Source organism: Ornithorhynchus anatinus, chromosome X4 (assembly GCF_004115215.2).
Source record: "Ornithorhynchus anatinus isolate Pmale09 chromosome X4, mOrnAna1.pri.v4, whole genome shotgun sequence".
Lineage (NCBI taxonomy): Eukaryota > Metazoa > Chordata > Mammalia > Monotremata > Ornithorhynchidae > Ornithorhynchus > Ornithorhynchus anatinus.
This window is the reverse complement of record NC_041752.1, coordinates 6,333,935-6,357,720: the sequence shown is the minus strand read 5'-3', so window position 1 is coordinate 6,357,720 and position 23,786 is coordinate 6,333,935. Positions and strand designations below refer to the sequence as shown.

The window sequence follows — 23,786 nt, the reverse complement described above, 5'->3', positions numbered from 1 at the left end:
TACTTGGCAGCTTGTTCATTCCCTAGGGCTTAGAAGCATGTTCTGCCAACAGGAAGTGTTCAGTAGATACCACTGATTGACTGGAAGGATAAGGGGATCGGAGTTGGCCCGGCTCTGGGAACAAAGAGGATGAAAGTCTGTCTGGCCATAGTGTGCTCCAGAACTCTTCTGGGCCTGAACCACTTGCCTCAATATAAGATTACTGGTATTATTCAGGGCACAGTAAGCACTCAGTGAATAGCACTGATTGGTGGTTTACCACTTGCCTCAGATTGGGGATCCCTGGGAGGGTCTATTAGTAGGGAAACTGGAAAGCCAGACGAAGCTGTAATTCTAGGAATATCTTTGACCCCTTTATAAGACCTGATTGAATTCCTGGTCCAAGAAACCATCTGCTTGATCCAACTGGGTACTGTTCCCCACCTATCAGAAGTAGACATGCACTCTGTGCTCGGACTCATCATCGATGAGTGTAACGAGAGTTCTGTGGCCACATTCTACTGCAACCTGGGCTATGTGGGCATTCTGGCTCAGGTGAGTTTCACTGTGGTTTTTTTGTCCAGGCTGAAGGAGGCTGCTTGACAGTTTCAACAAGGCCAAGTTAATTATGTTGGGTATGCTGGTGTTCTATAGTGTCTGGGCCTCCTTCCTCCCCATATACCAGGGCACCAAGAGGAAGGCGATGGTGGCCACAGAGATCTTTCATTCATTCTAGCTTACTGTGTGCAGAGCACTGTACTAAGCGCTTGGAAAGTACCATTCACCAATAAATAGATACAATCCCTGCTCAACAATGGGCTCACAGTCTAGAAGTGGGGAGACAAGCATCATGGCCTCTGGCACCAGGCTTCTTGGCTGCATCTTTGTACCCAAATTCTACATGATCCTGCTGCAGCCCGCCAGGAATACCCGAGAGTGGTTGAAGAGGAAATGATCTCCGGTACATTAGTTCAAGACTGTGGCTTTTATCACCCAACATTCTTCTCAACCCCAATTTTATTGCAATGACAGGACAAAAGGAGAGTGAAATCCTGTCAAGGACATCCAACAGAGATTCAGGGGCAAATCTGAATCAGAGGTCAGGCCTGGATGCTCCCATGGATCACTGGGGTGTTTGTCCAATGGTCTCCTGGGCTCTTGCCTCCTCCAGGCTGGATTCCTGCCGAGATGGCTGCTGTCACCTGCCTTGTTGTCCAGGAGAACACCCCATGCCGGGACTGGATAACCCCCAGTGCAGTGGAGTGGCTGCTCTGGACACACATCCCCGTGGGTCTTGAGCAATTGACTATGCGGAGCCGGATCTGGCAGAGGTGGTGGAGAAACTCATAGAAGTTCCTGAGCTGAGCAGATGCTTGGAGCCGGGGGAGAGGCAGTGCCCTAGCTCAGACTCTAATGGGGAGGTGGGAGAGAAACAGGGGATAAAACCTGCTCCCCACATCCTCCTCCCTGTAGGTGGGCTAAAGAGGAGCCACCATCTGGGGCAAGTCAGCTTCTGAGTTCAGGGCCCTGTGGGAGGAGGAGTTGGCTCAAGGACACTAGGAAGCATGGCTGAGGTTCTGCTCTTTCCATGACTGGAGTCCTAGGAGACAGGATCAGAGTCTTTCCCACCATGCTCAAGGACATACCCTCAGTCTCCCTATGGAAGGTCCCTTGGCTCCATTTGATTCTGATAGTTGCCTTCAATCCCCTGGATTGTTCTCTTTCCTGTGATTCCCCTGTTTCCCAGAACTCTCATCAGTGAACCAAACTCGACCCCATACCAATTGACTGTACGGCTCTTTCCCTCTTCAATAGGGTTTGGGGCTCGGGGGTGCATATTACCCTTCCCTTTCTCTGGCTTGTGGTCTGGATCAAAGAGGTGAGCCCCACCTGGACTCTAACGCAGAGCCCCACACATATAGTCTTTGCTGCTTCGGGCCAGCCCCAGGCTGCTTCTAACAGAGCCCATTCCAAAAACGATTTTCCTCATTCTTCCTTCCCCTCCCTGGCCAAATCTCAGTCTGGGTTGAGCTCTAATGAGGTGTGTGGAGGGAAATTCCATCTGCCTTGTTGTCCCCCATGGTCCACGGTGGCCCTGAAGGGCAGAGCTGGGGCTCGCCAAAACCTCGTTGTTTTGGGGGTGCCTCGCACCCACCCCCAGGCCACATGGCTCTAAGATGGTGGGTCAGACCACGATGCAGAGATCAATGGACCATTGGAGAAGGGACTAAGAGCGATGAACGGAGACCATTGGAGAACAAGGGATAACAACCTCATGCTCAATCACCAGTGAGAAGCCTGGTAACCTGATGGATAGCATGAGGACTAAGGAGGGTTTGCTCCTGTGGGAGCATCTTCGGGAGGGCCAAGGGGAGCTACCTGTGCCAGCAAAGGAGCAAAGGGAGCAAAGGAAAGGCTATGTTAAACTCCTGCCTATATAACCCACCCGCGCTCAGTGTCGACCGCTCAATCCGCAGATAGCTTTGTCTGCAGTTCGCTTGATACACACACCACTCAAAACCCCTCTGCACTTGAATCCATATATTTATCTTCCATTGCTTCCACTATGTATAATTTATTTTAATGTCTCACTCCTCTTCTAGAGTGTAAGCTCACTGTGGTCAGGGATAGTATCTACCTATTCTATTGTATTTTAATCTCCCAGAAGTTTACTGCAAACCTCTGTACACATTTAGTCCTCAATAAATGCCATGGATTTTTGGAATTACTGACTGATTCATCGAGGTGACAGTGTCTCCTTTTTAAACACCTGCCTTCCACCCTCCACTCTGCTTCCCCATCTCTTACTCTTACCCCTAATGATCTGGCCTCCTTCTTTATTGAGAAAATTAGAACCCTTCAGGGATGATCTCCCTAAAATCTCCTCTGCTCCTCTCCATTCCCTCCTCCCTCCTGCCCTTTCAACTCTCACATTTTTCCCAGCAGTATCTAAGAAGAGGTCTTCGACCTTCTCTCAAAATCCAAACCTGACATCTGTGCACCTGACCCTATCTCTCTGCACTTAGCAAAGCACTTGCATCCTCCCTTTTTCCCTCCCTACCTGCCACCTTCAACTGTTCGCTCTCCAGTGGCTTCTTCCACACTACTTCTAAACACATCCATGTTTCTCCTATCCTAAAATAACCCTCCATTGGACCTTATATCTCTCATTAAACCCATATATTCAATAAGTCACTAAATCATGTTGGTTCACCCTTCATAGCCATCGCTAAAACCCTCCCTTTCATCTACATCCAAACTGTTACAACAATAAGGCACAGAGAAATTAAGTGACTTGCCCAAGGCCACACAGCAGGCAAATGGTGGAGCTGATAATAGAAGTCAGGTCCTCTGTTTCCCAGGCCCAGGCTATTTTCCACTAGACCATCATGATTCGCTGAATTGCCTAAGTGGGTAATGAATGAGGAAATAGAAGTTAATCTCTCTCTCTCTCTCTCTCTCTCTTCTTCCCAGCCATACCAAAGCTGGAGTCTTGAAAGGGGTTTCCCAGAGTGGTGGAAAGGGGCAATCAAAATAGGATGGGGGAGAGGGAGCTAAGAAGATGAAAGTGTCCCCAAGCCTCTCAGATATGTCCAGCTAGGACTCCAGCCAGGCAGGCAGTTTCTAGACCATATCATGGAGAAACTAGGTGACCTTTTCATTACCCCAAGGAGGTGGTGTTTGTGGGACCCTGGAGGGGGCCTGCCCGATGTCTTTTCAACTATAATCTTTTTGTTACCAAAGACCCAGAGCCAGATGTTCAGGCAAGATCTGACGCCATCCACAGAAACAGTTGAGGAATTTAACAAATGAATTTGAATCACAGCAGTACACTAATCCCAGGTTTGGAGATTCCTGATTTTATGGGAAAAATGCCACTCGACCCTTCAGGGGATAAACTGGCTGGTGGTTGGAGTTAACTTGGCCTGAAGAAGGATCGTAGTAGCAGGCTGGAATTGTGTCCCAGATTCAACAAGAAAAACTCCCCAAACCAGTCTCCTACACAGGCAGATGCTCTCTTGGAGAGAAGAAAATTGTCCCAGCTTCCCTGTTGCCTGAACATGTTGCCTGTTGCCTTACGTTATTCCCTCAACAACTGGGCAGGGAAAGATCTCCCTGAATCTTCATTCATTCATTCATTCATTCATTCATTCATTCATTCATTCATTCAATCATATTTATTTAGTGCTTACTGTGTGCAGATACTAAGCGCTTGGGAAGAACAGTTCAAAGCAAAGACAATCCCTGCCCAGAATGGGCTCACAATCTAGAAGGGGGGAGACAGACATCAAAACAAGTAAAGAGGCATCAGTAGCATCATTATAAATAAAAAGAATTATAGATGTATACACATCATTAATAAAAATAAATATAATTATAATCATAAATATGTACATATATCAACAAGTGCTCTGGGACAGAGAGGGGGGTAGATCAAAGGGAGTGAGTTGGGGTGATGGGGAGGGGAGGAGCAGCAGAGGAAAAAGGGGGTGCTTAATCTGGGAAATTTAGGCCCTAAAACTTTCTCACATGCGCCCCTCCTCTAAACCCCCTCCACCTGCGCCTCGGACCCCATTCCCTCTCACCTTCTTAAAACCATCGCCCCTGCCCTCCTCCCTTCCTTAACGTCTATTTTTAACCACTCAATCTCCAAGGGCTCCTTCCCCTCTGCCTTCAAACATGCCCACGTCTCCCCCATCCTAAAAAAACCCGCTCTTGACCCCACTTCCCCCTCCAGTTATCGTCCTATCTCCCTACTACCCTTCCTTTCCAAAATCTTAGAACGAGTCATCTACAATCGATGCCTAGAATTCCTTAACTCCCATTCTCTCCTAGACCCCCTCCAATCTGGCTTCCGTCCCCTCCACTCTACCGAGACTGCTCTCTCTAAGGTCACCCATGACCTCCTTCTTGCCAAATCCAATGGCTCCTACTCCATTCTGATCCTCCTTGACCTCTCTGCTGCCTTTGACACTGTCGACCATCCCCTCCTCCTCCATACCTTATCTCACCTTGGCTTCACGGACTCTGTCCTCTCCTGGTTCTCCTCTTACCTCTCTGGCCGATCATTCTCGGTCTCCTACGCTGGAGCCTCCTCCCCCTCCCATCCTTTAACTGTTGGAGTTCCTCAAGGGTCAGTTCTTGGCCCTCTTCTGTTCTCCATTTACACTCACTCCCTCGGTGAACTCATCCGCTCTCACGGCTTTGACTACCATCTCTACGCAGATGACACGCAGATCTACATCTCCGCCCCTGTCCTCTCCCCCTCCCTTCAGGCTTGCATCTCCTCCTGCCTCCGGGACGTCTCCACCTGGATGTCGGCCCGCCACCTAAAACTCAACATGAGCAAGACTGAGCTCCTCATCTTCCCTCCCAAGCCCGGTCCGCTCCCAGACTTCTCCATCACCGTGGATGGCACGACCATCCTTCCCGTCCCGCAGGCCCGCAATCTCGGTGTCATCCTTGACTCGTCCCTCTCGTTCACCCCACACATCCTATCCGTTACCAAGACCTGCCGGTTTCACCTCTACAATATCGCCAAGATCCGCCCTTTCCTCTCCACCCAAACGGCTACCTTACTATTACGGGCTCTCGTTATATCCCGGCTAGACTACTGTGTCAGCCTTCTCTTTGACCTCCCTTCCTCCTCTCTCGCCCCGCTCCGGTCTATTCTTCACTCCGCTGCCCGGCTCATCTTCCTGCAGAAACGATCTGGGCATGTCACTCCCCTTCTTAAACAACTCCAGTGGTTGTCTATCGACCTCCGCTCCAAACAAAAACTCCTCACTCTAGGCTTCAAGGCTCTCCATCACCTTGCCCCTTCCTACCTCTCCTCCCTTCTCTCTTTTTACCGCCCACCCCGCACGCTCCGCTCCTCTGCCGCCCACCTCCTCACCGTCCCTCAGTCTCGCCTATCCCGCCGTCGACCCCTGGGTCACGTCCTCCCGCGGTCCTGGAACGCCCTCCCTCCTCACCTCCGCCAAACTGATTCTCTTTCCCTCTTCAAAACCTTACTTAAAAATCACCTCCTCCAAGAGGCCTTCCCAGACTGAGCTCCTCTTCCCCCTCTACTCCCTCTGCCATCCCCCCTTTACCTCTCCGCAGCTAAAGCCTCATTTTCCCCTTTTCCCTCTGCTCCTCCACCTCTCCCTTCCCATCCCCACAGCACTGTACTCATCCGCTCAACTGTATATATTTTCGTTACCCTATTTATTTTGTTAATGAATTGTACATCGCCTTGATTCTATTTAGTTGCCATTGTTTTTACGAGATGTTCTTCCCCTTGACGCTGTTTAGTGCCATTGTTCTTGTCTGTCCGTCTCCCCCGATTAGACTGTAAGCCCGTCAAACGGCAGGGACTGTCTCTATCTGTTGCCGACCTGTTCATCCCAAGCGCTTAGTACAGTGCTCTGCACATAGTAAGCGCTCAATAAATACTATTGAATTGAATAAATACTATTGAATGAATAAACCACGGGCAAGTCGGGCATCATTCCCTATAGAAGTGAATCTCCCCAAACCATGAGCAATTGGAGGTTGGTTCATGTTCCCCAAAATGCACTGCGCTGCCCTTACTGACAGTCATGCTCACCTGTCTCTTTTCTGGTCATTCTGTCAGCTGAATAAAGTTCCCCTGCAGGTTCTCCCACCAGCCCAGCAGGCTAAAACCAGCAGCAGTTACTGTCAGCAGTAGAGAGGCCTCTCCCAGTCCACAGCCAGTAGGATTTGAACCAAACAGATGGTGCTGCCTTTGCAGACTTGTGCTGTGGAACTGTGGGATTCTGACTTTTGGAGGACCACCAGATGAACCAAGGTCAGGCATGATAGAGAATTGCTGACTCCAGCCCTAGATCTGACCCTAGGTTGCTGCTTCTAGAACCATCAGCTGAGCTTGCCTGCTGCTCCTCAGGACATGAGGTCCCACAGACCCTCAGAAGGTCATCCAGATATGAGATGTGAGAGAATGAAATCCTCCTCTAGACTGTGAGCTTGTTGTGGTCAGGGACTGTGTGTCCTACCAACTCTACTGGGGTGTCCTCTCCCAAGTGAGAGCTCACCTCCTCCAGGAGGTCTTCGCAACCTGAATCCCCCTTTCCCTCTGCTCTCCCTCCTCTCCTTCCCCACCCCCTGTTCTTCCCCCTTCCCCTCCCCTCAGCACTGTGCTCATTGTATATATTATTACCCTATTTATTTTGTTAATGTATAATGTTAATGTATATCTCCTTGATTCTGTTCATCTTGTTGATGTTGTCTTGTTTCTGTTTTGTTCTGTTTTGCATTGCTGTCTGTCTCCCCCGTTTAGACTATGAGCCCATCATTGGGCAGGGATTATCTCTATCTGTTGCCAAACTGTATATTCCAAGTGTTTAGTACAGTGCTCTGCAAACAGTAAGTACTCAATAAATGCTATTGAATGAATGAATAAATGAAGTGCTTAGTACAGTGCTCCGCACACAGTAAGAGGTCAAAAAATAAAATTGGTTGATTGATTTTGGGACCATTCAGAGCAGCTGACATTCTGGGGAGCAGGGGACCTGCCAGAAGGGGCTTCTATCTGAAGAGGCCCCGAATGCTCCCCACCAACCCCTTGTGTGATAGATACTCAATAGAATATGTTTGACCCTGGAGTTTCAAGGAGAGACCAGTCTTCAACAGAAACTGCCATCCTCCACATACCCTAAGCCCCAAGAGCATTTAGGTGGGATTCAGAGAAGAATGGCTAGGGTGAGAATGGATCGTAGGCCTGTAGCCTCAGGGCTAGAATCTTGCATTATGCTGAAGATGTGGGAGGAGGAGGAAGAAGGGATCACACACTAGATTTGAGTGCATTTACTATCTCCATTCTGTCCAATCTTGTCTGAGGACGGAGTGTCTGATCTTTGGATGTATCCTGGACTGTGGGGATGGTCTGGCACTGACCACGCCCAGGGTTCTTTGCTCTGGGTACTGGGAGTAGGTGTGTGAGGCCTATGAACTACTTTCTCAGGATCATTTTCTGTCCTTGTCACCACTCCCAGCCTCCTGCCTGATGCAAGAGCTGCCAACCCTGCAGTTGCTGTGGGGACTGGCCTTATTGTGTAGGTCTGGATGGGGAGGACAGAGCTCCGGGAGGCTCCCCTAGTTCTAGAATCATCCCCTAGCCCCCAGACCTCTCTACCCTTTCAAACTTCCTGGGGACCCATGAGGGAGGGCAATTTCTAACTGTTTTTTCCTCTTGTGTTGGTGAGAAATTTTCAGGGTTGCAGGTGCAGAGCTCCAGGCAAGGATAATCCCCAGAGCCTTTGCATGGCTTATTTCCCTTGTCCGATACTGGGCACAGGAGAAGCACCTCAGTGTTCTGCCCACTCCCAACTATAGGCAAACCATGGTATGAGACCAGAGCCGTCATTCTGATTCATAACACTTCCCTCCCAATTTTCCACAGATTTCAGTTTGTCCTGGATGTGTGCTGCACCACATCTTATTGACAGCTTCCTTCTGAGAGGAGTGGATACTGGAGTCCTAGTCCCTGTGCCCATGGAGAAGAGTCAGCCTTCTGATTCTGGTGGTCCCTCACTGCTTATCCTAGACTCGCCTCTCCTGATGCTCTCTCTGCTTACCTTGTTGCTATTCCTCCAGCTTCCCAATTCCACGAGTGGGGAAGAGAAGACTCCCTGCTGCCTGGACAGACACTATCCAGCCACCTACTACAGGGATGGGGACCTGGTCATCAGAGGGATGCTATCTCTGCGAACCAGGACTGTTTTTCAGAGTGGAATGATCCAATTTGTAGACAGTAGTTACTGGGACAACCGTATTATCGAGTAAGTTTTTTTGTGTGTGCTAGTAGTTAAGTTGAATATATTTAATTGAATTACGGTACTTGCTAAGCATATGCTATGTAAAGCGATGTCCTAAACACTTGTTGGATACAGTTCCTGTCTCCCATGGGACTCACATTCTAAGTAGGCTTTAATCTGCATTTTAGAGATGAGGTAACTGAAGCACAGAGAAATTAAATGACCAGCCCAAGGTCACACAGCAGAAATGTGGCAGACCTGGGATTAGAACCCAAGTCCCATGACTCCCAAGCTTGGGCCAGGCTATCTTTTTAGTTTTCTTTGTTTGGATGGCACTTGATGACTGGGCAGGGGCTGTATTCAATACTGAGTTTCTGGCATCCTTCCTGAGACAGGTCCAGCCTGTATTCTGAGCCTCCAGCATCACTTTCCAGGCTGGATTCTCTGTCCTTCCTTCTTTCCCAACAGGTTCTGTCCCTCAGATCATTCTTCTGGGTTTGAAGGGAAAATATTTCCCTCTGCTCCCTCCCTATCCTTGTAGCCATTGGAGCTGTGACTAAGAGCCAGGGAGGACTTGGGGCTGGGTGATGCGGGAAAGGATGCAGAGTGGCTCGTGCAGGAGGTGATGTGATTCATGGCCCCGGGCTGGATGCTGCTGCCACTGGACTTTGTACCTGCTCTGTTCTCTTGGTAGGATGTGACCCGTGGAATGTGGAGTCAGGCACAGGCTAGATCCTGGGGGCTTACACTGTCTTTCTCATTTCAGTTGGGTTCACAAAGACTTCCAGCACTTCCTGGCCCTGCTGTTTGCCATGGATGAGATCAACAAGGATCCCAGCCTTTTACCCAATATATCACTGGGCTTCCATGTCCATGAAATCTACCACAGTGCTGAACGAGCCATGGAGGGTGCCTTTATGGGGATGTCAGGAGGAGGACAGACCATCCCTAACTACAGCTGTGGGAAGCAGGAAAAGACTGTGGCTGTCATTGGAGGAGCCACGTCTACCCTGTCCATCTCCATGGCGAACATCCTGGGGCTCTACAAGTTCCCACAGGTAGGAGACCATTCAAACAGTCTGGTTCCTTCCCTGTGTAGTTAAGGAATGACCAGATTGGAGACTTTTCTCAGGGAAAGCAGTTTCTGTTTATGTCTTTCAAACCCACACTGCCCATTGAGAAGGGATTTTCATGGGTAGGAGCAGATTTTCAGTCAAAACCCAGGGCTGTGTGTCCTTTAAGGACAAGCCAGGTACTGTGGGTTCACTTATCGAGAGGATGAAACTGTCCAAGTGAATTTCTATCAGAGTCAGTTTCTTTTTTGCTTTTTGCTGGCTCCAAGAGGACTCCCTGTCCATTCTGCAAATTTCCCTTTTAGAGGGGTAAAAAAGAAATGGTAAAAAAAAGTTATAAATATGGGGCACAGAGTCGGGAGGTGTGAAGGAGCCAGGTACAGGGAACACGAGGTCACTTTCACTCACTACAGTTCCGGGTTTTCTACCTCTTAGTAGGGTTACAGTGGTGCTTGTCACCAGGATTCCAGGGGGATTTCAAAGCCCTCCTGAAGCCCCATTTCCCTCTTCACTTGACCCCTTTAAGAACCACTGCTATGATCCACCTTCTATCCTCCCTACTTGCCAGCTTCAGTTGTTCCCTCTCTGAAAGTTCCTTTTACTCTACCTTCCATCATGTGCAAATCTTCCTGAGTATCAAAACACTTTCCCTGGGTCCATTATGCCCAGGACGTATTACTCCATCTTGTCCCTGCTCCCTTTCTTGTCAAGTCTCCTCGATCAGATATTTTGCCCTTCTGCCTCCATTATCTCTTCTACAACTCCCCTCTTCACCCACTCCAATCTGCTTTCTGCCCCCTTTCTTCCACTGAGGAAGCATTCTATGAGAACCCTATTTTACCCTAGTACTCCTCAACCCTTCAATCACTTTGGATTCCATGGACCACTACCTCCTTCAGAAATATTACCTGATAATGTTTTCTCTGTCACAGTCTCTTTTGGTATTATTCCTGCCTCTCTGGCTGCTTTTTCTCACTCCCTTCCCCTAGCTCTTCTGTTTCTCACCCCCTAGCCATGGGTGTCACTCAACATTCTGTTCTTGCTCCCCTTCTCTTCTCACTTTGAACTTGCTCTTTTGGAGAGCTCATCCACTACCATGGCTTCATCTACTCAGTCCATGCAGTGACTCTCAAGTCTGTCTCAACAGCACCAAATCCCCACTCCCTATATCATCTCCCCTTTCGCCCTTCACTCCCTGAGATCTCCGCGAGGATGGCTCCCTGGGGCATCAATTTCAATAAGAATAAAAGTGAAGTCTTCATTTTCCCTCCCAAATCAATTTCTCCATTTAGGTTTCCAATCGAAGTTGATAGCACCACCGTCCTTTCTGTCACCAAGACCCTCAGTCACGACATGAACTTTGATTCTTTGCTCTCTTTCATCTCTCACATCCAGCCTGTTGGTTAATGCTGCTGGTTTTTCCTCCACAGCATTTCCCCAGACCTGTTAAATCTAAATGGCCATCGGCCTGGCCTGGCCACCCGTAGTTTCCTAGCCAGGATCCTGTACTGGCCTCCTTACTGATTTCCCTAGATTGTAAACTCATTCTGGGCAGGGAATCTTTTAATCTGCACCAATTTTCTTAAGTCAACATGCCCCATTTGGTGTCTATACCCAAACTACCTACCCTTATTGCACAATTTGATACCCTCAACCACACCCTCTCTACTGAATTCAATTCATTTGTTCCCCTACCCCTTCACCAGTCTCATACCACTAACCCACAGCACTGGATCATCTCCAGAGTACTCTTCCTTTGCTTCTATGGATTTACCCTGGAGTGGTACTGGCAGAAATCCAGAGATCAGGCCGACTTAATCCATGTCAAATGCATCCTTGCCTGTTCTAACTTGGCCTCTCCCCTGCCTGGCAACAATATTGCTATATCCTTATTGACTCCCATGCCCCTGGCCTTCTCCAGTTGTTTCAGACATGTCTAAAACTGAGCTCCTTATCTTCCCTCCCAAACCCTGTCCTCTCCCTGACTTCCCTGCCACTGTGGATGGCACGACCATCCTGCCCGTCTCACAGGCCTGCAAGCTTGGTGTCATCCTTGACTCAGCTCTCTCATTCACCCCACACAGCCAATCTGTCCCAAAACCTGCCGGTCTCACCTTTACAATATTGCCAAGTTCTGCCCTTTCATCTCCATCCAAACAGCTATCGTGCTGGTACAAGCTCTCATAATATCTCGACTGCATTATTGTTTCAGCCTTCTCTCTGATCTCCCTTCCTCCTGTCTCTCCCAACTCCAGTCTATTCTTCATTCCCACTGCCTGGATCATCTTCCTACAGAAACGCTCTGGACATCTCACTCCCCTCCTTAAAAACCTCCAGTGGTAGCCTATCAACCTCCGCACAAAACGAAAACTCCTCAAACTTGGCTTCAAAGCTCTCCAACACTTTGCCCCCTCCTACCTCACCTCCCTCTCTCTTTCTACTGCCCACCCCCTACTCTCTGCTCCTCTCCAACTCACCTCCTCATGGACCCCGTTCGCGCCTGTCCTGCCATCACCCCCTGGCCCACATCCTACTGCTGTCCTGGAATGCTCTCCCTCCTCACATCTGCCAAGCTAACTCTCTTTCCCTCTTCAAATCCCTACTGAGAGCTCACCTCCTCCAAAAGGCCTTCCCAGACTGAGCCCCCCTTTTCCCTCTGATCCCCCTCCACCCTCTGCTCGTCCCCCTTCCCCTCCCCTCAACACTGTGCTCATTTGCATAGAATATTTATTACTCTATTTATTTTGTTAATGAGCTGTACATCCCCTTGATTCTATTTATCGTGATAATGTTGTCTTGTTTTTGATTTGTTCTGTTTTGCTCTGCTGTCTGTCTCCCCCGATCAGACTGTGAGCCTGTCATTGGGCAGGGATTGTCTCTATCTGTTGCCGAATTATACATTCCAAGTGCTTAGTGCAGTGCTCTGCACATAGTAAGTGCTCAATAAATACTATTGAATGAATGAATGAATGAATTCCCTCTTCAAATCCCTGGTCACCCTTCCCCACCTATCCTTTGTCCCTATCTAGGCCACATATTTGATGTATAAAATTGAAGCCATCAGGAAGGATCTTTCTAAAATCTCCCCTGCTCCTGTCCAGTCCCTCCCTCCCTCTGTCCCTTTTGTGACTCTCCCATCTTTTCTCGTAATGTTCCAAGAGGAGATCTCCTGCTTCCTCTCAAAAGCTACCCCTTCTACTCATTCTTCTGACCCTATCCCTTTGCAACATATCAAAAACATGCCCCCTCCTTTTTTCCTTCCCTGACCTCCACCTTCACCTGCTCACTCTCCAGTAGCTTCTTCCCCACTGCTTTCATATATGCACATGTATTCCCTATCCTAAAAATAAACCTCCCTTAACCTCGTCCTCCCCCTGGCCCAGCCCCAGATCCCTCTGGTTATTGCTTCCTCTCCCTCCTAACATTTCTTTCCAAACTCCATCCATCTGAGTTGTATACATTCACTGCCTCCACTTCCTCTCCTCCAATTCCCGCTTTGACTCCCCACCAATCTCTACCACCCAATCCAGTTACTAATCCCAGGCCCCACTTGCAACTTTCTGAGCCATTTGATCTCTTTCTCAAATTCTTTCTCTCTTTCTCCATCCCTAGATTGTAAACTCGTTGTGGGTAGGGAATGTCTTTTACATTGTTATATTGTACTCTTCCAAGCATTTCGTTCAGTGCTCTGCATACAGTAAGTGCTCAATAAATACAACTAACTGATTGATTTCTCTCCCAATCTACGCCTTCTACCTGCTCCTCTGGCCTCACCTCTTTATACCTAATCAAAATACTCATCTCCTCCTTTCTTCCCTCTGCTACTGCTATCCTCAACTATTCACTCTCCATTGGCTTCTTCCCTACTGATTCCAATATTCTCGTGTATTCTCTATCCTAAAAATAACCCTCTCTTGACCCCTCATCCCTCTGGTTCTTGTTCCATCTTCCTCTTCCATTCCTTACCAAACTCCTTGAGTAAGTTGTCTACACTCACTGTCTCCACTTCCTCTCCTCCACTTTCCTCACCAATCTGGCTTTTTTAATAGTTTTTGTTACATGTTTATTTTGTTCCAGGCACAGTACTAAACTCTGGAGTAGATACAAGTTAATTGGGTTGGGACCCATTCAGTGTCCCACATGGGGTTTACTGCCTTAATCTCCATTTTACAGACAAGGTAACTGAAGGACAGAGAAGTTAAGTGATTTGCTCAAGGCAAGAGAGCAGACACCTGGCAGAGGCAGGATTAGAACCCAGTTCCTCTTGACACTCAGGCCTTTGCTCTATCCACTAAGCCTCACTGCTTATGCTAACTTCACTCCATGGAAAATGTCCTATCAAAGGTCATGAGTGATCTCCTTCTTACCAAATCCACCAGTCTCTACTCCATCCTTATCTTCCTGGACCTCTCAGCTCCCTTCGACACTGTGGACCAATGCCTTCTCCTGGAAACATGATCTAACCTTCGCTTCACTGACACTGTCCTCTCTTGGTTCCCTCCTATGTCTTTGGCTGCTCCTTCTCAGTCTCTTTCACAGGCACCTCATCCACCTCCCAATCCCTCAATTTGGGAGTCCTTCAAGGCTTAATTCTGTGTTCCCTTCTCTTCTCCACCTACCCTTACTCCCTTGGAGAATCATTCACTCTCATGGCTTCAATTACCATCTCTATGCTGATGATTCCCAAATTTACCTCTCCAGTCTTGATCTCTCTCCTGCTCTGCTGTTTCATATTTTCCCTGCCTTCATGACATCACTGCCTGGTTGTCCCGCTTACAACTCAAAGCTTACAGGTCCAAAACAGAACTCATATTCCCACCCAAGCCCTGTCCTCTTCATGACTTTCCCATCATTCATACACCAGGGAAGACTTCTTGGGAGGAGATGTGCTTTCAATAAAGCTTTGAAATGGGGAGGTGCAATTATCTGTTTGATATGAGGAGGGAGGATGTTCCAGGCCTGAAGCAGGAAGTGAGTGAGAGGTCGGCATTGAGAAAGATGAGATCAAAGTACACTGAGAAGGTTAGCACTTGAGGAATGGAGTGTGCAGGCTGCACTGTAGTAGGAGAGTAGCTAGGCGAGATAGGAGGGGCAAGATGATTTAGTGCTTTAAAGTCAATGGTGAGAAGTTTTTATTTGATGCAGAGGTGGATGGGCAGCCACTGGAGTTTCTTGAAGAGTGGGGAAACAGTCAGAACATTTTTGAAGGAAATTTGTCTGGGCAGCAGAGTGGAGTATGGAGTGGAGTGGGGAGAGATAGGAGGCAGGGAGGTCAGCAGGGAGGCTGATAACATTAATCAAGGCAGGATAGGATAAGTGCTTGCATTAATGTGGTAGCAGTTTAGATGGAGGGGAAGGGGTAGATTTTAGCGATGTCGTGAAGGTAGAACTGACAGGATTTAGTGAGGGTTTGAATATGTGGGTTGAAAGAAAGAAAGGAGTCAGGGATAATGCCAAGGTTACGGGCTTGAGAGACGGGACAAATGGTGGTGTCATCAACAGTGATGGAAAAGTGAACGGGTGGACAGGGTTTGGGTGGGGAGATAAGAAGTTCACTTCTAGTCATATTAAGTTTGAGGTAATAGGAGGACATCCTAGTAGAGATGTCTTAAAGGCAGGAGGAAATGCAAGTTTGCAGAGAGGGAGCGTGATCAGGGCTGGAGTTGTAAATTTGGGTGTCATTAGCATAGAGGTGATTTTTCTACTACAACCCAGCTCTCACCCTTCGCTCACTACTGTCGACCTAATCAATGTACTTTTACCTTGTCTCCTCGCTCCTGATCCCTCATCCACATCCTGTCTCTGGCCCAGAACTCTCTACCCCTTCTATCTGTCAGATGATTGTGCTCTCCACCTTCAAAGCCTTTCTAAAACCACATCTCTTCCATCTCCCTTCTGGTTAGCTCTGTACCCTTTATTCATCCTATCCTCCTTACAGCACTTCTGTAAATATCCAAAATATATTTGAGTGTCTGTCTCTCCTATGTTAGCTCACTGTGGGCAGGAAAAATGCTGCCCATCCCTGTTAAAGTTTACTCTCCCAGTGATCTCCAAACAGTAAATGGTCAATAAATTGGACTAATGGACTATAATCTCTTTGAGGATAGGTATTGTTGCTTTTTGCTTTTATTTTATCTTTTCCCTAGTGGTGTGAACAGTACACTTTCCAAGTCAGGAGTTAAGTAAATACTTTTGATGGATTTGCCACATTCTCACACCTCCCACTTAGTTCTGTTGTTCTCTACCCAGATCACCTATGGCCCATTTGACCCAATCCTGCATGACAAGATACAGTTTCCATCTCTCTATCAGGTGGCCCCCAGGTTCTCCTCTCTGCCCTGGGGGATGGTCCGGTTAATGGTGCATTTTGGCTGGACCTGGGTGGGCTTGGTGGTATCAGATGATATGAAAGGAGAGAGATTCCTCTTGGATCTGACCAGGGAGATGGTCGGGAACAGTGTCTGTTCAGCGTTTACCAAGAAGATCCCTAGTGGAAAGTTCAACTTTTATACAGCTCGGGGAATCTACTCCAGTGTCACAGCTACATCAGCTGCAGTGATGGCTGCCTATGGGGATGCAAAGTCCCTGGACCTGCTGAGATTTGTGATAGAGAGTTTTGGACTGTCCAAGATGGTTTTGATCACCACCTTTCACTGGGACTTCACTTCGAGCTTGACCTATGAAACAAATAGCTATTATTTTCATGGGACTTTGACTCTGGCGAACCATGCTAAAGAGGTTCCTGGTTTCAGAGATTTTTTGCGGACAGTTAAACCAGCAAAATATCCAGAAGCCATTATCTTGAAGGAATTCTGGGAATCTGCCTTTGTCTGTTCCTTATCAATTCCTGAAAAGAGTGGAAGAAAATGCTCAGAAAATGCTTCCTTGGAGATGCTGCCTATGCACATTTTTTCTCTGACAATGTCTGCCCTGAGTTACAGCATGTACAACGCTGTGTATGCCGTGGCCCACGGGCTCCAGGACTTGCTCCTATCCAACTCAAACCTGGAATCTCTGGAAAATGGGGACTGCTTGGTGCCTCATCCTTGGCAGGTAATATCCCCGCTGGCACAGGGAGCAGGTGTTTGGTAAGAGCTTACCCTGTCACAGCATAGTCCTGAACACTTAGGAGAGTATGTTACAACAGAGTTGGTCGAAACATTCCCTATGCACAAGGAGCTTTCAGACTAGAGGTCACAAGCGCTTAGTACAGTGCTCTGCACATAGTAAGCACTCAATAAATATGATTGAATGAATGAATGAATGAGTGAATGCAGGAATGAATGAAAAGAGGAAGGCCCTTCTGAAGTTAAGAAGTAGAGGGCCTTGAAGAAACTTACTCCTTCAGAGAAACCTCATCCTTTAACCTCTGACATATACAGGACTGGGTTCAAAGACTGAAACCTAGAAATCCATACACTGAAATAAAATTGCAGGTAGGAGAGTGGAGGAACATTGCCCTAATGCAAGAAGTCCCTCTAGGACACCTCGTTAAACTGTAACTCAAGGTTTGGGCAATAAAAATTGGTTTGTTTTAATTTTAATCAGTGGTGTTTCAGCTGGGCCAGCCACATACATCCTTGCAAAAAAGGACGGTCTAAATCAATCAGTCAATTAAACAGTGGTACTTATTGAATGTGTTCTGTGTGCCGTGTGCTGCATTAAGTGTTTGGGTATTTACAGCACAACAGAATTGGTAGATACATTACCTGTCTATATATCTATAATTCTATTTATTTGTATTGATGCTATTGATGCCTGTCTACTTGTTTTGTTTTGTTTTGTTTTGTTGTCTGTCTCCCCCTTCTAGACTGTGAACCATTGTTGGGTAGGGATTGTCTCTATTTGTTGCTGAATTGTACTTTCTAAGCGCTTAGTACAGTGCTCTGCACACAGTAAGTGTTCAATAAATACAATTGAATGAATGAATGAATGAATGAATAATTTGTAATTCACAAATGTTATTGATCCCAATACTGATTTAGGATGTAGTTTATCCATTTCAGGGAAAAGAGAACACAGGTCTAGGAACTGCAAGTGTTAAACTTAAGAACTTGACAAGGGAGAGCCTTTTTGGCTAGAACCATGCATCTCAGATTGGACTTTTCAACCACCCACATACTCAGAGGTGGTAACCACTCTAGAGTCAGTACTGCCTTCTTCAAACCTATATGCATTGGAATAACCAATACTGTCCCCTTGGAGATGGTGGGGTTTGGAGGGTGGTCACAGAGCACAGCTTCACAGGTCTCCATCCTTATCATCACAGTCATTGCCCCTGCCCTTCTCCCTCCTGTGCACAGCTCCCTGCTCCCAATCTCCAAAAACTAACTGCAGAGTACAAGGGGTCAGCAGGGTCACTGGCACTGGGGGGGGGGGGGGGGGGGGGGCTGTCCCTTGCTGTTAGACAGACATGCCCCTCCCTTTCCTCCTCCTTTTCTATGTATGGATGAGATGGAGAATATTCTCAAGGGGTGGTCCATTGTCCCTGGGTTACCTTCTTTATTCTCCCTTTCATGTCGAGACAGAGAGAGAGAAAGAAAGAGAGGGAGAAACAGAGACTTCCCTGATTCCTGGGTGGGGTTGCTGATGTGGGAGGGAGAAGGAGGGATCTAGGGAAGCAGGGCCATCAGCAGGACTAAAGGTGAGAGAGCAGAAATCACCTCCCTGTGGAATGATTGCTCCAAGACTCCTGGTCGCCTTTTTTGCCAACCAGTTTCAGTTTTCTTAGGAAGTCATGATGATGATGATATTTGTTAAATTCTTACTTAGGTGCCAAGCACTTTATTCAACATGGGTGTCGATACAAGATAATGAAGGCAGAAACAGTCCTTGTCCCACATGGGACCCATAGTTCAAGTGATATGGAGAAGAGGTATTGAATCCCCATTTTACAGATGAGGCAATTGAGGTACAGGAAGTTAAGTGACTTGCCCTAGGTCACACAGCGGGCAAGTGGCAGAGCCAGCATTGGAACCCAGGCCCTACAATTCCTAGACCTGAGGGCTTTCCACTAAGTCATGCTGACTCTTGGTTGTCACATAGGGGAAATTTGGCCATCCAACCCCAACTTCTCTGAATCACTGACCCGAGCTTGAGAGGCCAAGGACCTAGGTTCTAATCCCAGCTCTGCCAATTGCTCTTCCAATTGCTAACTGTGTGTCCTTGGACAAGTCACTTAACGTCTCTGTGCCTCAGTTTCCTCAACTGTAAAATGGGGATTCAATACCTGTTCTTCCTCCCACTTAAGACTGTGAACCCCATGCCAGACAGGGACTGTGTCTGACCTAAATAACTTGTACCTAACCCAGCACTTGGAAAAGTGTTTTACACATAGTAAGCACTTAAGTACTATCAAACAAACAAACTGACCATAGCAAACCCCACTGCAGCTAATCTCACCTCCCCTGGAGTCAGGAGTCTCCAGTTTCCTTTTATCCATTTCAGCTCCATGAGTTTCTGAGCAAAGTCCAGTTTGACAACCCTGTGGGGGAACCAGTGATTCTGGATGAGAGCCACAGATCTACTGCAAAATTTGAGATTCTGAACTTTGTGATCTCTCCCAATGGAACTTGTGAGTTGGTGAAAGTCGGGGAGATGGACCCCCAGGCACCCCCTGGCCAAGATGTTTTCATCAATGATGCAATAATCATGTGGCCCGGGGGATCCTCTCAGGTAAGCGGCCAATGGGAATTCCCAGATGGCCTGGGGCAGTAGTCCCAGGCTTCTAGTAGTGATTGCATTGAGGGAGTGTATACTGTGTGCACAGCACTGTAACTAATGCTGTGAAAGAATACTTTGGCAGCAATGAAACACTGACCTTGATCCTCGAGGGGAGAATAATCTGAGATGAAAAGGGGTAGAGGGGACTGTAGACAGACACATCAGGGGCAATTAAACACTCAAACTAGGTCAAAGTGGTGGTGCCTGGAGGTCCTATTAATTTTGCTAATCCTGAGGTGAAGGGGAGGAGCTACAACTCAAGATGGCAGCGGTCCTCCCTCCCCTGTCATATGATGCCAGCCTACTGCTCTCCCTCCTGACTGCTCCCTGCCCTCAGTGATAAAAATAATAATAATAATACTTATGGTATTTCTTAAGTGCTTACTTTGTGTCAGGCACTGGACTAAGCACTGGGGTGGATACAAGTAAATGGGGTTGGACAAAGTCCCTATCCCATGTGGGTCTCACCATCTCAATCTCCATTTCACAAGTGAGGGAACTGAGGCCTAGAGAAGTCAAGTGACTTGCCCTAGATCACACCGCAGGCAAGTGGCAGAGATGGGATTAGAACCTATGACCTTCTGACTCCCAGGCCCATACTTTATCCACTATACCACACTGCTTCTCCAGTGGCATGGGGTTTGGGGGATGCAGAGTAACAGTCTAGTGGGTGCCACTGATGTTGAGGAAGCTCAGCTTAGGCTTAGGTCCCTACAGCCTGACATGGAAATATCACCGTGGGAGCTTAGGCCCAAGTGACCTGGAGGGAAGGTGGTAGTTACCAGTGGCTGTGCTTGACCATATCTTGGGCTGGGCTAGGTAGGGATTGGCTTTTTCAGCGGGGGATTCATGTGGAGAGAACCTTGACCAGGTATAGTATTCAACTATTCAGAATTTTGCACCTTTCTGGCATGGATCTCAAATGTAACTTTCTGGATACAGTTAAGAATTTAAGGTTTATGGGCCTGGAGGGAAGAAACTCCTTGCAGTGAGCAACGATGGGAAGAAGAAGAGATGTCTGGAAATTATTCTTGACCCTGGGGTAGGCTCAGGGAGACCCCCACCACAGATTATAAATGGGACTTGGTCACCCTGGTCCCCTGCAGCCCCAGACTCTGAGCAGGAAGAAGGAAAAGCAGTGGGGTGGAGAAGGGGGACACCTGTAGCCCAGCCCTTGTTGGGGTTCATTCCTGCATGGGAGGTTGTGGGGAGGCCTCTGGGTGAGAGGGTCTCGGGATCACCCAGGTGGGTTTGGGGCTGTGGAGCTCCATCATCACTGTCACTATCCTCTGTCATGAAAATTCAGGTTCCACGTTCACAGTGCAGCAGGAGCTGTGGACCCGGATTCAGAAAACGCGCCCAGCAAGGGAAGACCATCTGCTGCTATTTTTGTGTCCAGTGCCCAGAGGGGGAGATTTCCAACCAGACAGGTAGGTGTGTGCAGAGATCCAGTTACTCACATGACCCGCAACCTGCCCCAAACAGGTCTCACTGCCCCACAGCCTGTGGATACAAGCCAGATGGTGAGAGACCCAGGGCATGAAGAGACAGACAGGCAGCGGTAAAGCCCAGAGGGCAAACAAGAGATGGTCATGCCTGAGGGCAGACACAGATATCCAGGAGTCTTTCCTCAGCAGCTTCCTGCCCATGGACTAGTGTGACTGCAGAGCAAGGGCAAGGGATGGAAAGCACAAACTCAGCTCTGGATGAGGAGGTAGGAGAGAGTGTTTGGACCAGATGTATTTTGGATCCCCAAAATTCCAAGCTTGGCTGTGACCCTGATCTGGCGGAGGGAAATGGGTGCAGCAAGACTGTTCCTTCTTCTTTTCCTCCCTCTTTATGCATTTGATAATAATGTTGGTATTTGTTAAGTGCTTACTATGTGCAAAGCACTGTTCTAAGCGCTGGGGTAGATACAGGGTAATCAGGTTGCCCCATGTGAGGCTCACAGTTAACCTCCATTTTACAGATGAGGTAACTGAGGCAAAGAGAAGTTAAGTGACTTGCCCACAGTCACACAGCTGCCAAGTGGCAGAGCAGGGATTCAAACCCATGACCTCTGACTCCCAAGCCCGGGCTCTTTCCACTGAGCCATACTGCTTCTCATAATGATGGCATTTGTTAAGCGCTTACTCCACCCTCTCTCTCAGAGTACTTATGTGCCTACCCATTATTTATTGATTTATTCATATTACAGTCTGTGTTCCCTTATATACTGTTAACTTCTTCTGGGCAAGTAACTTGTCTACCCACACTGCAGTCCTCCAAGCACTTAATACAGCATTCTACACACAGTGAGCACTCAATGAATACTGTGGATTGACTGAGTGAAAGAATGATTCTTTCCTTTCAGATGCAGAGCAGTGTGTGAAGTGTGGTGAAGATCAGTATTCAAACATGGAGAGAAATGGCTGCCTCCACAAAGCAGTGACTTTCCTGTCCCACAAGGAACCTTTGGGACTGATCTTGGTCTGCACGTCTCTCTCCTTCTCTCTCCTCACAGCCCTGGTTTTCGGGATCTTCATTAAGCACCGAGATACCCCCATAGTCCGAGCCAATAACCGCAATCTCAGCTACACCCTCCTCCTCTCCCTCATGCTCTGCTTTCTCTGTGCTCTGACCTTCATCGGCCAACCCACTCTGGCCTCCTGTCTCCTTCGACAAATGGCCTTTGGGGTCGTGTTCACCGTGGCTGTTTCCTCCATCTTGGCCAAAACCTTCACCGTGGTTCTGGCCTTCAGGGCCACGAGCTTGGGGAGCAGGGTCAGGAGGTGGGTGGGGCCCAGAGCCTCAACCTCAACAGTCCTGTCCTGTTCCCTGGTCCAAGTGACCATCTGCATGATCTGGTTGGGCACTGCTCCCCCCTTCCTGGAGATGGATGTGCACTCTGAGCCCAGACTCATCATTGTCGAGTGTAACAAGGGCTCCGTGACTGCCTTCTACTGCCTTCTGGGCTATCTGGGTGTTCTGGCTCTGGTGAGCTTCACTGTGGCTTTCCTGGCCAGGAGGCTGCCCGACAGCTTCAATGAGGCCAAGTTCATCACGTTTGGCATGCTGGTGTTCTGCAGTGTTTGGGCCTCCTTCCTCCCTGCATACCAGAGCACCAAGGGGAAGGCCATGGTGGCTGTAGAGATCTTCTCCATCTTGGCCTCTGGTGCAGGACTTCTCAGCTGCATCTTCATCCCCAAGTGCTACGTGATCCTGCTGCGGCCTGAAAGGAACACCCGGGAGTGGTTGAAGAGGAAATGAACCCCGGTACCTCCGTTCAAGGCTGTTGTTTTTAACATCCAACATTTTTCTCAACCCCAATTTTATTACAGTGGCAGGACCAAAGGAGAGGGAAATCCTGTCACAGACAACCAGGACAACCTAAATCACAGGTCAGGGCTGGATGCTCCATTGATCACTGGGGAGTTTGTCCCCTGACCTTCTGGGCTCTTTCCTCCCCCAGACTGAATTCCTACAGAGATGACTGACATCACCTGCCTGGTTGTCCTGGAGACCACTCCAGATTGGGACCAAATGATCCCAAGAGCAATGGAATGGTTGCTCTGGACACACAACTCCAAGGGTTTTGGACAACAGGAGGGTGTGGGATTTAATCTCCATTTCCCCAGTGAAGAAGCTGAGGCACAGAGAAGGTTAGTAATTGTCCTAAGGTCACACAGCAGACAAATGTTGAGCTGGGATTAGAAGTCAGGTCCTCTGACTTGAAGGCCCAGGCTATTTCCAGTAGCATCCCACGACTTCTCTAGTGTTGGTGGTGGAACTGTCTACATAGGTAATGATGAGGATCCAGAAGTTCATCTCTCTCTCTCTCTCTCTCTCTCTCTCTCTCTCTCTCTCTCCCAGCCATACCAAAGCTGGAGGCTTGAAAGGTATCTCTCAGAGTGGTGGAAAGGGGCAGTCAAAATGGGACTGCTGACCTCTTGCCCAAATCCTACCTCTGGCTTGGAATGCCCTCCCTCCGCATACCAGACAGATAATTGCTCTCCCCCACTTCAAATCCTTACTGAAGGCACATCTCCAAGAAGCCTTCCCTGACTAAACCTTCCTCTCCTCTTCTCCCACTCTGTGCCGCTCTTACTAGCTTCTTTATTCATACAGCACATATGTATACCTCAGTATAAATCTGTAATTTTTTCTATTTATTCATATTAATGTCTGCCTCCCCCTCTGGACTGTGAGCTCATTGTGGGCAGGAATATGTCTCTTTGCTGTTATATTGTAC

General features: G+C 48.2%; 1 protein-coding gene across 1 annotated transcript; it reads left to right on the top strand.

Moving 5' to 3' along the window:
- Nucleotides 1-438: 438 nt before the first annotated feature.
- Nucleotides 439-22,804, top strand: LOC100089358 (vomeronasal type-2 receptor 26-like). The gene is made up of 8 exons (XM_029054208.1): nt 439-534; nt 8,599-8,783; nt 9,526-9,817; nt 16,082-16,885; nt 17,215-17,268; nt 19,280-19,507; nt 20,862-20,985; nt 21,909-22,804. Exons 1-8 carry the CDS (start codon nt 439-441, stop codon nt 22,802-22,804), a joined length of 2,679 nt encoding a protein of 892 aa, XP_028910041.1.
- Nucleotides 22,805-23,786: the final 982 nt, after the last annotated feature.